The sequence below is a fragment of the Primulina tabacum genome, chromosome 10, assembly GCF_025594145.1.
Source record: "Primulina tabacum isolate GXHZ01 chromosome 10, ASM2559414v2, whole genome shotgun sequence".
Taxonomy (NCBI): Eukaryota; Viridiplantae; Streptophyta; class Magnoliopsida; order Lamiales; family Gesneriaceae; genus Primulina; species Primulina tabacum.
Window position 1 is genome coordinate 5078704 of NC_134559.1, and position 14098 is coordinate 5092801.

A 14098-nucleotide genomic window follows, 5' to 3' on the forward strand; every position below is an offset into this window, starting at 1 on the left:
AATATTTTCTGGATTAATAAGACGGATGGAATATTATATATATGTATACACATGTGACCAAAAAGTATTTATTTTTTACTGTATCGATCGGCAAAATTTTCATATATGCTTGTTTCTTAGGATAAGTGGCGGTTTTAATATAATAATTGAAAGCCGGCGACTATACTAAGTTGAAAATTGTCCGACCGAAATTGCACTATGAACGTACTCAAGATTGATTTGTCCAACACTTCCGTACCCATCCAAGAATAGATAATCACCATATTCCACAGGCTTTAGCAACTGAGGATGTGTTCACACCAGGCACGCGAGTGAATTATACAGAAATTTGTGGGCATTCACATATCGAAAGCGAAAGCGAAAGCGGAGGAGACCCACTCTTGGTTTTGGGGCCAAATATATCTAAAAAACCAGTTAACGCACGTACGAGTAACTTGCGAGAAATAACTGGTGTTGGTACTTCTCAACACAAGACAGCACCAATGCTGAATCAACCGTTGTCTAAAGCCAGCACATGCAAATACAAGTTAGAAATTTAATTAAACTCACGATGTAGCGAACCAGAATCACACCGACTAGCAAACACTAAAAAAGTCCAAAAAATCCTCTCCAACCATTTACAAACACATACTGATTGTTAAAATAATCGACTATTCTGAATATCAAAGTCATCATGCTTCGGGTTTTCTGTAGTTAGTTCATCACAGTCAAGGCCTTGAGATTTTTTAAGTTTTGCGGTGAGTATCCACATGTTTGCGAGTTCATTCTCCAGGTACGCTTCTTTCTGTTTGGATTCTTCGAGTCTCTTCAGCAGTTCGGATTCTGTTTCAACCTTTTCGGCCAAGGCAGCTTCATAAAATTGCTCTCTTTCGCGGCTGAGGGCCAATTCTCTCTTGATATCAGAGGTTAAGACAACACCGTGGGGTTTGACATAACTCTCTCCCCGAGCATTCCTGCTGTTAGGTATGGCAGTTCGGCGTTGGGTTGGCAATTTTTTTTGGGCTTCAAGCTCGGAGTTCAATCTTTCGTTTTGATTCATTAGCTTCGTAACTTCTTCTGACAGTGCCTTCAATTCAACAGCAGCAGCAGATGCCAATCCCTTTGCATATGAACTCTCATCCGCAAGTTTATTATTCTGCAGCTCTAGTTCATTCTTTGAATCGGTTAATTCAGCTAGTTTCTTCTTTAGTTCTTCAATTTCACTTGCCTACGAGGGGTAAAAGCATAAGATCAGCATTGCAGAAACGTAGATCAAACATTAGCTAGTACTCAATACAGTAGGCAATCTTCACTTGTTACTAAATGACGGGGACTTTTTCATGGCAGCAGATGGTCAATCCCTCTCTCAAAACAGAACGTACTCAATAAACACTGAAAAACCAAAAACATCTCGAAAATCATGGAAGGAGTTGAGATATGATTTGAACCTTCGCTTGTAGAAGCAACATATCATTTGAATCTTTTATCGCTGCATTTTTTTTGCCCATCTGCTGTATGTGAGTAGTTTCAGAAAAGCTTTGCAAATCATCGGTCAATGAACTGAAGCCTCCTCGATATACAGCACTGGACAACTGTTGTTTAAAGGACACAACCGTTTCTTGCAATTCTTCACATTCCAACGTCTGATACAATGAGTACACTAATATATTTAACCAAAATGATGAACACTTAACAAATTCTTGCAAATAGAGATGAAACAAGGTGGCACCTTTTGGTTCAGCTGCTCCTGGATAATTCGATTATCGGCAGCTTTGACCTGGAAACAAGAAGCAAGAAACATGAAAAAAGAAACCATCTAATTAAGAATTCCATCTCGTAGTGACTCCAGCTTCATGATCCATATGATGACAAACCAGGCACTAAGGATTGGATTGAGCATAGACAGCTTGCAAAAATCCAAGGCCACAATTGGCAATGTATTCTAGTTATCACATGGGCCACTAGAATAAGGAACAGATGTTCAATTCCAAAATTTGTGACAAGACTTCAGACATGAACTTTATCTTAGTATTCACATGGGTATCTGATAATATGTAAACACAAAAATAAAAAAAATGGTCCAGATGTACAAGGTATAGTACCTCAAGTTCAAAAGACTTCTCATTTAACTGGTCCATTAGTTCAGAGAGGGACTGCAGTATGATTAAACATTACATTAGAAAGATGAGTTTAATTCAAGTACCGAAGCATTGCTAGAAGTTAAAGTCAAAAATTACTAGCGATTCTTCTAATTTGTCCTCCTTGCCACGAGGAACGATGGAATCTGATATTTGCTTTTCCAATGAAGCTATTTGATAACTCTTTTTCCCCATTTCTTCCTTCAAATTTCTAATCTCCACCTCAATTAAGAAAGATAAAAAGTCATTTATGATGTCCAAGAACATTGGAACATGGACAAATATGGGATATAGAAATTTTACCTGGATTTGCTCCTTGGATGTTTTCGTAGCATCCTCAGATAATCGTTTCAGAGCACTTGTTTGAAGTGCGACTTCACCTGACAAAATCTTATGCTGCTCTCTCAAAAGGTCAATCTGGTCCATAGTCTTTATGCTGGTCTGTTGAACATAAGATAAAGGTGGATGTGATGGTTCACACACCAAACCTATGGATCGACAAGGATTATATTGTCTAATAAGGCAGAAGAAATTCAACAAAGACTACATAAGTTGATTTCATTATATATAATCAAAGCACTCTGTTTACAAGAAAAACAAACGAGAATTCATGTGTCATACCAGTGGAGTCTCTAGTCCAGAATAATTATCCTCGGGCTCAAACATTTCATATTGTCTTGAGTTAGAAAAATGATTGGCAGAAGGAGTGCTTTCTGTGAGAAAAGAATGTGATTGTCTTGCTTCTATGTGAATATTTGTGCTATCAGCTTGAGGAGTTGAAGGACTGCTAGTTGATTTAACTCCACTGGACTTCTCACTAGAGCTTACCAATGTCCCTATGCCACTATCTCGTTTCTATGATAGCAAAAACTTAGCAAGGTTAGTTTATGAAATGTGAAACTTTAATCAGGGAACTGAATACGGAGAACGAAAAAATATGAAACATCTTAGAATGCAAAACCGAAGAAAACTAAATGACGCATCACACGGACCCGTAACTTCAACCAGTTCAGCAAACCATTCTTCTTTGTCCTTTTCTCTTCTTTCAATGGGTCATCTACAGTTTCAGCATTGCCATCAGGAGAAACATAGAGGTCCATACTTTCATCATCCAAGATGTGGTCTCGTCTTCTATGTGGAAGATAAGCAAGCTGCCAAGGAATCAAATGGAAGAACCAGAAAATATGAAGTTTAGCCATTTTAAAAATAATAAAAGGCACATTTAGGAGTCATTTCACCCACGCACAATCTGCAGTGAGGAGATCAAAGAAGGAAATGGAGAAAAAGATCAAAAGCAATGAATTCAAACCTCTTCTTCCCCAAAGGAATGTCTTCTTCTCGGTCCTGGATGGTGAGCAACTCTTGGTGATTGTGAAGCTTTTGTTGAAACAAGAATGAGTTTTGTCAAACGCTGTATTCTCCCCATTAAAGCAGCTTTGGCTTCTTCTTCTTCTTCCAATCTTGACTGTAGTCGCACTTGACCATCTTCAAGCTTCAGAAATTAGTCCAACACAAATCATTAAATCAACTGAATACATGACAAACCATTTTTTTTCCTTATGATGGATTCCATTTAAAAGGATTATTGAACTTCAAAGAGGAAACAATTGGTTGAAAGACCAACCGAATTGCCAGTAAAATGACAGGACCAACGAGATACCTTCACCCACATTTTGTGCAGGGATCCAGAGGAAAAAACATTAAGATGATTTTTTTTTATTAAATTAAGACCAATCGTGGTTATCTATAAATAGATATATTCTGGAATGTCGTAAAACATCTTAGAATAAAAATAAATAAAAATTTGGAAGTTCTTTCTATAACAAAGCTTTTCATTATAGAAGTTCTTCCCCCACAATTCCTTTTGAGATCCTTTACCAACGTTTTCCGGCAGGAGATTTATCAAGACTTTAAGTTCTTGGTTCACGTTGTCATGCACACATGCATGCATTTAGAATATAATCAATGGTGCTCCCAACAAAGAGAGAAATAAAAAATCACGTCGCTATAAAACCTTGATCTTGCCAACAGTTTGGGTTATAATAAAATTTGGGTTCTATCAAGATTTTCCATACATTCATAAAATACAGTTGAACATTGTTTATAATGAATAAGTCAATAATTGACTGGAAGCAAGCATTTCGAGCATGCTTTAGAATCACATAATATCTCAAACTCAAAATGCTAATCTCACACATCTCACGGCTACAAATGAAGTCAAGCATACTGACATTTTGTCATACATAATGACAGCATAGAGTCTGTTACAGAAAGGAAGGAAAAGTTGAAAATTACACACTTCTTTATATGCATAAAATCAGTCCATTCTAAAAGCAAGTACACAGCCAGATGATGAGAGTTGAGAGTTTCCGGCATATAGTTTCCAACACGATCAAAATGAATTGAGACACTTGGTATACCACTTCAGTATCAGGAAAAAAAAGCCTTAGATGCTTATAAATTTTTAATTTCTGCTGTGGCAACAAGGTAGTAATTTCTTTGACGACTTCTGGCACAGTAAGATGCTGGATTTTTAAAAGAAAATAAATCTATAGTTATTTATCAAGTAAATTAGGAATTTCAAACAAAATTCTAATCCCTCAGTTGATAAAAAAAAAACTTCAACTGGAAGATGTTAAAAGAGATGTTGTAGGTTAACTATAGCCACAAGACTGAAAATTTATCAAGTAAATTAGGAATTTCAAACAAAGTTCTAATCCCTCAGTTGATAAAAAAAAAACTTCAACTGGAAGATGTTAAAAGAGATGTTGTAGGTTAACTATAGCCACAAGAAAATAAATCTATAGTTATTTATCAAGTAAATTAGGAATTTCAAACAAAGTTCTAATCCCTCAGTTGATAAAAAAAAACTTCAACTGGAAGTAAATTAGGAATTTCAAACAAAGATGTTGTAGGTTAACTATAGCCACAAGACTTCTTCACCAAAATTAAATTATGAGAACTCGCAGAACTTCAGCATATCCTTTCTAGAAACAAATTCAATAACATAGTTCATACCTGTTTTCAATACATTTCAAGAATAATAAAAATTCAAGACAGCTCACGGAAACTAATGGCTCACCTTCTGCTTTAGGATAAGAATATCGTCACCTCCACCTTTTTTTTGTGGAACTGTCACTATGCCTTGTTTCAGTTGTTCCAATTCTTCCTTCAAACATCGAATTTCATTTTGATATTTTTTGATAAGTGATTTTTCGTCAATTATCTGCATTAGAAAGGCTTACTTGAATTAAATGGTTAAAATAAGGATTTCAATATGGATATATTTAAAGATCATACCTTGTTTTGTGCTGCTAGAATTTCAATGTGCTTTGCCCGATGGGCAAACTTCAATGTGTTGTGTGTCTCCTCAGCATTGCTTGAGGAGGGCGTAATATTACAAATTAGCTGATTAAGAAACAGTAAATATATAAGAACATATTTCTTTCTAGAGCATTTATAAGAAATCACATCACTAAGTTAAACAGTTTTTGCCTGACAAATTGCAATACATGCTTTCATTGCTAATTAAATTGACAAAAAAATGGAACTTATATCCACTTTACTAAAGATAAAGAACCAAGATAAACACTCCACTTTTATTGGTGAATTACACTCCATGCACAACCCACATGCACAAAGTAAAGGCATGAACTCTTACAGATACACGCCCATGACCACTAAGTGAGGACTGAAGAAGCCTTGTCAATTTAGAGTCCCTGTAAGGTATGTGTGAAGACTTCCCATCTGTTAATTTTGAAATAACCTATTAACATCACAGATTGCATGATCATTAGCAAAAAACCATAAAAAAAAAGAAGAAAAAGATTAAGAAAAGAAAAAAGGAAGAAAATTTATTGATGTGCTACCTAGCAATTAATTGCCTGGCAAGCAAATAAGAATATCAGGAATTGTTAATTAGCATAAGGTCATAAAACAAGGTTTGTTTCAGAAAATTAGAAACATCTCGGGCCAGAAAAGTAGAAGCAAAATCGAAAAAGTGCATCATTCTTACAATCTTATGAGTCCATGAACTTGCTCGTGACTGAACAAACATGTATTCAAGTCCCCATATTGTTTGCATGTGCAGTTGCATTAATGCATGTTTATTTTTCACTAGAAGAAGAATTTGTTAGAGTACAATTACAAAAGTGACTAAAATAAGGGATCTCACAGTTCCAAGAGTCAGCAAACTCTTATTAATATAGGATCCCTCTTTTCTACGCATGCCTGTTGTTTCAGCCCTTGAGCTCTCAGAACCTGCCAGGTCAATGAGATTCTGCAGGGATGAATATTACAAATGAAAGTTCAGAGATATTCGGCTGAATATAAATAGTCAACTTCATCAATGCATTGAGTAAATACGCTGATATTGTGAAATGAGATTATGCCATAAAAAAGAGAGTAGAATACGTATTAGAGAAAGTATATACCAATTGTGACAAGGTAATAGCTTCACCTTCACTACTTTCTCCACAGGGACTACTCTCTATGGTCTGTACAGCCAAGAAATTTACAATACTTTCACATGAAGTATTAATAGAAACAAGAAAATAAGCCCTAAGAATTGCATCCAATAAAACATTTTGATGCAGTAACAACACTTCTACTTACCAGAGTGAAGATTGTATGACTTCTGCTGCTAAGTAAATTGAAGAATGTCGAACCCACATGTCTATGCTCTGTGGTCAGCATTGAGAAAAACAAAAAACAAATGCAAGCAAAAGTAAATAAGTATTAATTTTATTAAATTTGTTAACTACTTTAGATATCACAGTTCACAAAAAATGATAGAAGTTGATGATGTCTAAATAAGCAGTAACCGGTAATCCAGACTAATGTTAGCATTCAATACCCTAAAAATATAAGGCATGTGTAACATGTGATACATGAACTTGTAACAGTGCACAAACAGCATGATTGCCCGTGACCAAAGCCAAAAATTTTGCACTCCAACTGATACTGTAATTTATACTGTACACTGAACAGGTTTGATAATAAATATAGATGCACAAGTTTACCTTCTCCTGCAGCTATAAGAGATAGGGCATGAGCAGGTGATAACACAACTTCTTCCTTGACTCCGTCAACAAAGGTTCCCTGCAACCAATTAAACACAACCTCGTACCAGCGCACAGATAATTGCATAAACTGGGCAGACTGCATGATAAGTACTTTAAATGAATAAATTGTGCTACTGATATGAACCTCATCTAGTCATTATTTGAGCAGTTCACTTTTATAATGTGACTTGTAGCATCAAATAAAATAAGCCAAATGCTCAGACAAAATAAAAGACAAATAAACTTCCAACAATTCAAAAGTTACACAACTCCACAAGGACGTGAATACTTCAAATTTTCAGTTTTCAGTTAACCCCTAAATGTTTTGGTTATTCCATAGAGAAAGCATGATTCACAATAGAATATACTTGATCTCCTGACCCTCATCAACAAGGACAACCAAGGAAATGCAAGAGAAAAAATTAAGTGCAAACTAACATTCAGAGGCTTGCAGTTTACTGCATTCTATATTCACCTCCAACAACCCTTCTTCTAATTGAAAATGTAGGCATACCCCGGCCCCTTAAAAGCCATATAATACACATTTTCCGGACAAGAATTTATTGAGAAGAGTCTAAAAAATTCTCTTTTTGCGTCTTTTTTTCAACAAGCAACATCAGCAACTTTGATTGCAACTGATTGTGTATTACACACCACTTACATGGCGGAGAAAACCAAGAAATAACTATTCTACGTGGAACACAGCACGAGAAAGAAACTTAATGCTCAGATAAAAAACTGAAAGCAAAAATTGCATCTGGTTTTGCCCTTTAAGTCTTTAATCTTTTTCCGCTCCTTTATGTTTCACCAAAGTCAATGGAAATCTCCGCTCATGTCCCATAAATTTTTTTCCTTAATTTGATAGAGCAAGCATTACGTCTTTGTTAGCTCCATATTTTGCATTTTCTCAAAAATCCTCATTTTTTCTCTACTGCAATTAAGCTACCTCCCAATGTTTCTCAAGGGCAACAACCAATTAAAAACATCTGAGATTCATTTATCTGGCATACATATTTATTTTAGATTAGCCCCAATAGCATAAAATATAAAGATTTAAACTATCTCACAATACATTCTCTTCTATACATGCATCATACAAATCATCTCCAGAAATTCCACACAATGAATCATGACGACAGTGCCACGTCAAACCATGCTTCCTTGTAGTTTATAAAATGAGCCCAAATACACCAATCCCTCCATTTTATCTTTCAGAAGCTCTATTCAAAAAAATCATATCCTGTTATTAAATAATAGGATTTTGGAGATACTCAGTTTTCTATATCAGCAGATTTTGATCTTGGATGGCCTATGTTAGAATTTTTACTCTCCAGAGAAGGGGAAAAATGGTATTGATAAATGCAAAATGGTTAAACATAAAACATATTTCACATCGAAAAAGAGAAATCGAATTAAGGTTGTATGAATTACATGATAATACTTTTTTTTTTTAAATGTAGCGAATTAAGCTGATAGTTGGCATTCCTAAACTTATCATATATTATATATACCTCAAAACCTTATCTCAGAAAATTTAGAAAACATCTCGTTCTTCCAAATCATTGGATCACACACCAAGTAGAGCATCCTTAATCAGTGAAAGAAACGATACAGAATATCGGATCAAATCATCGGATACACACGATAAGGTCTGTTGTCTCATTAAAACAACAAAATACAGTTGGCATAAACTTCAGTTGTCAAAAATATTCTTAATCTTGATAGGACACTGCATGATGATAATCATGGCAAACACTTTCACAAATTCGACCATTGAAAAAATAATTGTGACAGTAAGACTAATAAACTGTTCCTTATTAACCACACACTTTCTATTTGTTTCTTGAGAAAAAAAAAGAGAGAAGTTGCATCAGGATGGAGTAATTAATTGATTCGTAGGAGAGAAAGCGGTCCTACAATTAAGTCCAGAATATTTTAAAGATCAGAGATTCATTAATCAATGAAAAAGGATCACCTGTGCATCTTCTCTTATTCTCAAATTTTGTCCAGCTGGATTCAACAAATCATTGACAACCTGAAAAGAGAAAATTAGTGAAGACTATTAAAGATAATTCTTTATCTTGAAAACAAAATCCTAGAAATAAAAAGAACAGAGAAGAAAACCAATATCACACACATCTCAGTTTATAGTCAAATTCAAACGGGAAGAAAAATGCTTCCAAAGAGTGAACTGATACATCTAATCAATGACTGACAGGAAAGGAGCATTACAGAAATTATAACCTAATTGGCAACTTTATTCTAACTAATTAAATTGAAATGTTGGGATAAAAGGGAGCTATAGAAAGTCGAAGGATAGAAGATTCATCACAAATTTCAATAGGATGTGTGCTACCAAATGATGATAAACCCATTCATTCAAATAACTGCTAACAGGACATGGATTGCATGACATTGGAGTCATTCCAGTTACTTTCCAATATTTTGCTTTTTATCTAATTCCGTGTGGTGACAAAAATTGAATGCAGGAAAGAAGATTCATAAAAAATCTGGAGATTGGCTAGAGTCAAACCTCATTGTAGATTTCCAGATAAGAGACGCGTAGGAGAAATTCTCGGCTTGGAGTCTGAAGTAATTATCAAAAGTACAGTTTTAATCAGACTATAATGCTTCAAGGATCGCAACTGAGGCCAAACCATTTCAAGTACCTCTTGGATGATACTGAAAGCATCTTTCACAGCCAATGGAATAATACCAGGAGACCTCTGATCACCCTATGGTCCAGAAATTGCAACCGTATAAATTAATGAGTTTCTGCCACTAAAATCTTGGTGTATCAGAACTTAATTTACCATTCATCATGGTTACATATTTGTGAAAATGAAGAGCAAAGAGAATGTGGGATTTTACAAGAAAACTTCCAAAGGAAAAAATGCAAGCAATCTAAATTATGCACTAGATTTTAACCAAGCAGATGAAATCAGTCAATAAACACACTGAACTGTCAAAAGAGAAGGAATTTGCAAGACACTAATTTAATCATGTTAAAATAAACTCCTGGGATGTATAGCTATTTGCATTTGAATTTCGTACCCTGATCCCCCAGTTAGCCACAGTTTCAATAATTGTGATAGAAGCTATTTAAGCTAATGACATTTTAAGTTAGAAATACTTTAGTCATAGCATATTTCTAAGTACTTGTGAATTTTGTTATTAATTACTCTCGACAAAAGCATTTAAAATTGCATTGACGCACATAATATTGGGGTGAAAATGCAATAAAGCTGGTTAACATGACTTGAGAACATGTCATGCTTGTCTATTCAAATGGAGAGTTGACTGATGATTTTTAATCTTGTTCAAAATGGAGAGTTGACTGATACTTTTTAATTTGAAGACATGAGATACCATAAAACTAGCAATTCATCCAGTTGAAACAAAGGGAACATGAGTTTAAGAAAAACAACACAAGAAAGTTTCAAGATTAAGCATTCAGATAGAAGAAAACTTGAATCAGAGTTCTAGTTATGTCAAAACATGAGGAGACTAACATAAGCAAGAAGAAAGTTCCCTTACATGCATTGTGTGCGTCTTTCCGCTACTAGTAACACCATATGCAAATATCGTACCTATAATTAGAAACAGAAAAATAAATTTGCCCAAAAATAAAGTTAACAATGCTAATTTAGGAAGCTTCTCACAATGGGTAGGCTTCCGTTTGCCGATAAAATGTGTGCATTGTGTCACTTGGATAGGGAATCAATAAACAATTTACTCTTTAGATACTCATTTACTTAAGATCTAAGGGACAATGTGAGACTTTGTGTATGCAGCTTCTACTCCATGACAACCCCCAAAGAGTACTATGAAACAGTTCAAGAAAACCTACGGGGGAATGACATGTATCACCAAGGCAAGAGTGCAAGCTATGTCTTACACTGCTTACTATATTTGGACTACTAGAAATAATTTTATTTTTGTTGAAACCGAGACAACTGTTGAGTTACTTTTGGAAGATATCAAAGTAGATGTCTCTAGTGGTTTATATTATAATATTATATTTTGTTAAATGATGTGTACTTAAATGATATGGTTCCTTAGACTTATTTTGAATTGCAAATGCTTGGGTATGTATGCCCAGTGTATTTTGTATTGTACAGTTTAGATGAACAATTTTTTTTTTATCATCCCCTTTTTCACTCTACTGTTTGTCTTCGTTAGTGATGTGGTAATGAGGGCTTGCTATTGAGAAGTAAAGCTTACCTTAGGCAAGGCCCTTACTCACAAAAAAAAAAGTTTCAACAACAAAAACAAATTTTCTTTTTACTGATATTTTGTTCAGTTGGCCACACAAGCATAACCAGTTTATCAGGTGGTCCTGCTGAGCGACCTTGAATCGTTGACCTTGAACCAACAATTCAACACTTTGAGCAAAGACGGGCATCCAATGCGAACGAATTTGCACTTTTTGTTTTCGCTTTTGCAACATACATTAGCAGTTTACATACCTTTTAATGGTTTATTAAAATAGAAAGTTGCTGCTGAAAAAAATGTGTATTAGCTAAAAGAGAAGAGCAAAAACTGCAAACCATTTATTCCATCCATTGCGCCACTCACAACATGCTGAGCAGCAACATCATACACATGCCTTGTTGTGGTTGTAGGACCAAAAACGCGATCTGGAAATTGTTACATAGGTAAAAGATTAACGGAAGAACTTTAATGTTTAAAACAGACACAGGAGCATCGCTTAAAATAGTAAGTTGATTCCTAGACCATCATATAATCAAGATGCAACAAACATATCCAACCCCAGAGACCAAGCTCCCAAAAATTACAAACGAGCCATACCATATGCGTAAGCAATTGACTGATTATTCTCATTCCTTGCAATAGTATCCCCATCTGCATACCATGCAATCTCCTCTCCATTTCGAATTTCCCTCGGACTAGGCAACAAAAGTGCTACCGAATCACCACAACATTTGGAATGAAAAACCAACCAAAATACTTGTATTTCACAATTCTTATTTACCTGAGTGGGCGAAACCTCAGCGTGACTGTGACGTTCTCTTTAGATTTCTCGACATCCAAAGATGCACTTTCTGAATAGAAGAGCTGGGTTTTACTTCGAGCAGATGATGATGCTGGTGAACTCAGACTGTCAGCAGATGGCTCGAGATATTGCCGAGAAGATGAAGTTGTTGATGACGTTGGAGAGTTGTTGCTGACCGAAGCCGTTGTTCTTAAGCTGTGTCTTTTGGGTTTCGATCCATGTATTGTAGCCATTGGTTTCACCTTTTAACAGAAAATATATCAGAAAAGATTAAAAAAGAAATGTCCGTCATAGTTTAACTGACAAGACACCTCGTAAACTGGGCTGCCTAGTTTTTCCCCTTTTACATAAAATGCTCCAAGTGTAAGCAAGCTAAATCAAATAATATAACCAACAAATTCAAAAACAAAAAAAAAATTCCTCGTCCATTCACAAAATGTAAGAATAACAAGAACAATCTCAGCAAAAAAACTCTCAATAGATACAAAAACACCAAGAGGCAATCACATTAAAAGCACATTGAGATTCGAAGATTACCTAATATCAATAAAAATAAAATAAAATACTTCGCATCAATTCAGCCCCAAAAGCAGCTGATAAACGTACAAAAACACAACCGTCAATTCATAAATAAACGCCGAATGCAGGCTGAGAAAACCGAAGATCTTCTCAACCATCCTCTCCTCTGACCTAAATTCCACCCCTGAACATTTGGAATAACTCGCCTTGGAAGCGATGCTCTACGACGAACAGCGGCAGGCGTCCAATCTCCCCTCCAGCAGTTGATTGAGCTTTCTGACCCCCGTTTTTGTCAAAATCATACTATTTCTTTCTTCTTTTGTGCTGCGGAAACGAAACACTTTTTGGGAGCAGAATAAAATAATACAAAACAAATGGAAAAAGGTGAATGGAAGATAAAGAAAGAATAAAATAATAATAAGATGAGAAAATGGGAGAGTAGAGAGAGGACGTGCCAAAAAAGGAGTCACGCAAAGAGGTCACCACCGCCAGTTACGTTAGATTGTATGCATTTGCTCTATCCACCTTCGACAAATCTTTAGGTTAATTTAAAAACATGTAAATCAAATTAGTCAGATAAATTCCGACAACACAAAATAAGTTCTTCAAAAAAATTTTATTTATTTACTCTATCAACTCGAAAAACCTTTAAAAAATTAAACTTCTTATTATTGACTATTGTATTGGCATTCTCGCCCCAAAAAAAATAATTAGCAGTTATGGATTTTTGTGGAAATTGCTAGATATTTCTTAAATAAAATATGAATGTGAATTAGGATTTTATAGATGTTAGTTAGGTATGCCCAATTAATAAATGTAATCATCTTAGGGGATAACAATTAATTCTATACTAGTTAATTTGCACACGCTATGCGTGTGTGCAATGATAGGGACTAAATTGATATTTGAATTGTTGTTATCATGTTCTCACACTTAATAATATAGTATAGATAATATAAAATAGTATAGATTATTTGGTGTGAAAGGATATGGTTTTAACTGTTTTTTTTATATCATTCATAGTGTGATTCGAATTTTACAACAATTAAATTAATTATATAATCCATAAATTTCAATTTAACATATGCATATTATAAATTATTGATAATCTCATTTAACCAGCTAAATATATACTTCATAAATTTCAATTTCCTAGCAAAATTATTTTGATAATTAAAAATATTTAATAAAGACAAGAGTAGGTCTCATGCATAAAAGTGACACGATTACGTAATCTATATCCGTGAGATGTATTGACTTGTTCTATACATGCATATTGAAAAGTAATCTTTTTACATAAAAAAATAATAAGTTTTAATTAAATTAATATATATTAGAAAATATATTTTTGACATAAAAGTCATATTTTTAACTCAAATGAA

General features: G+C 34.6%; 1 protein-coding gene across 3 annotated transcripts; it reads right to left on the reverse strand.

Annotated features, from left to right (window-relative positions):
• Positions 1-247: 247 nt before the first annotated feature.
• Positions 248-13181, reverse strand: LOC142505777 (kinesin-like protein KIN-7K, chloroplastic). 3 transcript variants are annotated; one of them, XM_075618890.1, is made up of 25 exons: positions 12923-13181; positions 12735-12790; positions 12177-12439; positions 11993-12090; positions 11731-11820; positions 10718-10770; positions 9850-9915; positions 9714-9767; positions 9156-9215; positions 7139-7217; positions 6732-6799; positions 6551-6613; positions 6292-6396; positions 5779-5883; positions 5418-5525; positions 5200-5343; positions 3427-3609; positions 3110-3268; positions 2739-2972; positions 2421-2558; positions 2217-2339; positions 2082-2132; positions 1709-1756; positions 1428-1622; positions 248-1207 (listed from the first exon to the last, which is right to left on the reverse strand). In XM_075618890.1, the coding sequence occupies exons 3-25, from the start codon at positions 12428-12430 to the stop codon at positions 638-640; spliced, it is 3048 nt and encodes a 1015-aa protein (XP_075475005.1). In that variant the 5' UTR covers positions 12431-12439; positions 12735-12790; positions 12923-13181; the 3' UTR covers positions 248-637. The 3 variants fall into 3 exon arrangements, with proteins under 3 accessions (XP_075475005.1, XP_075475004.1, XP_075475006.1); XM_075618889.1 differs by lacking the exon at positions 12735-12790; XM_075618891.1 differs by lacking the exons at positions 12735-12790; positions 12923-13181 and adding an exon at positions 12509-12708.
• Positions 13182-14098: the final 917 nt, after the last annotated feature.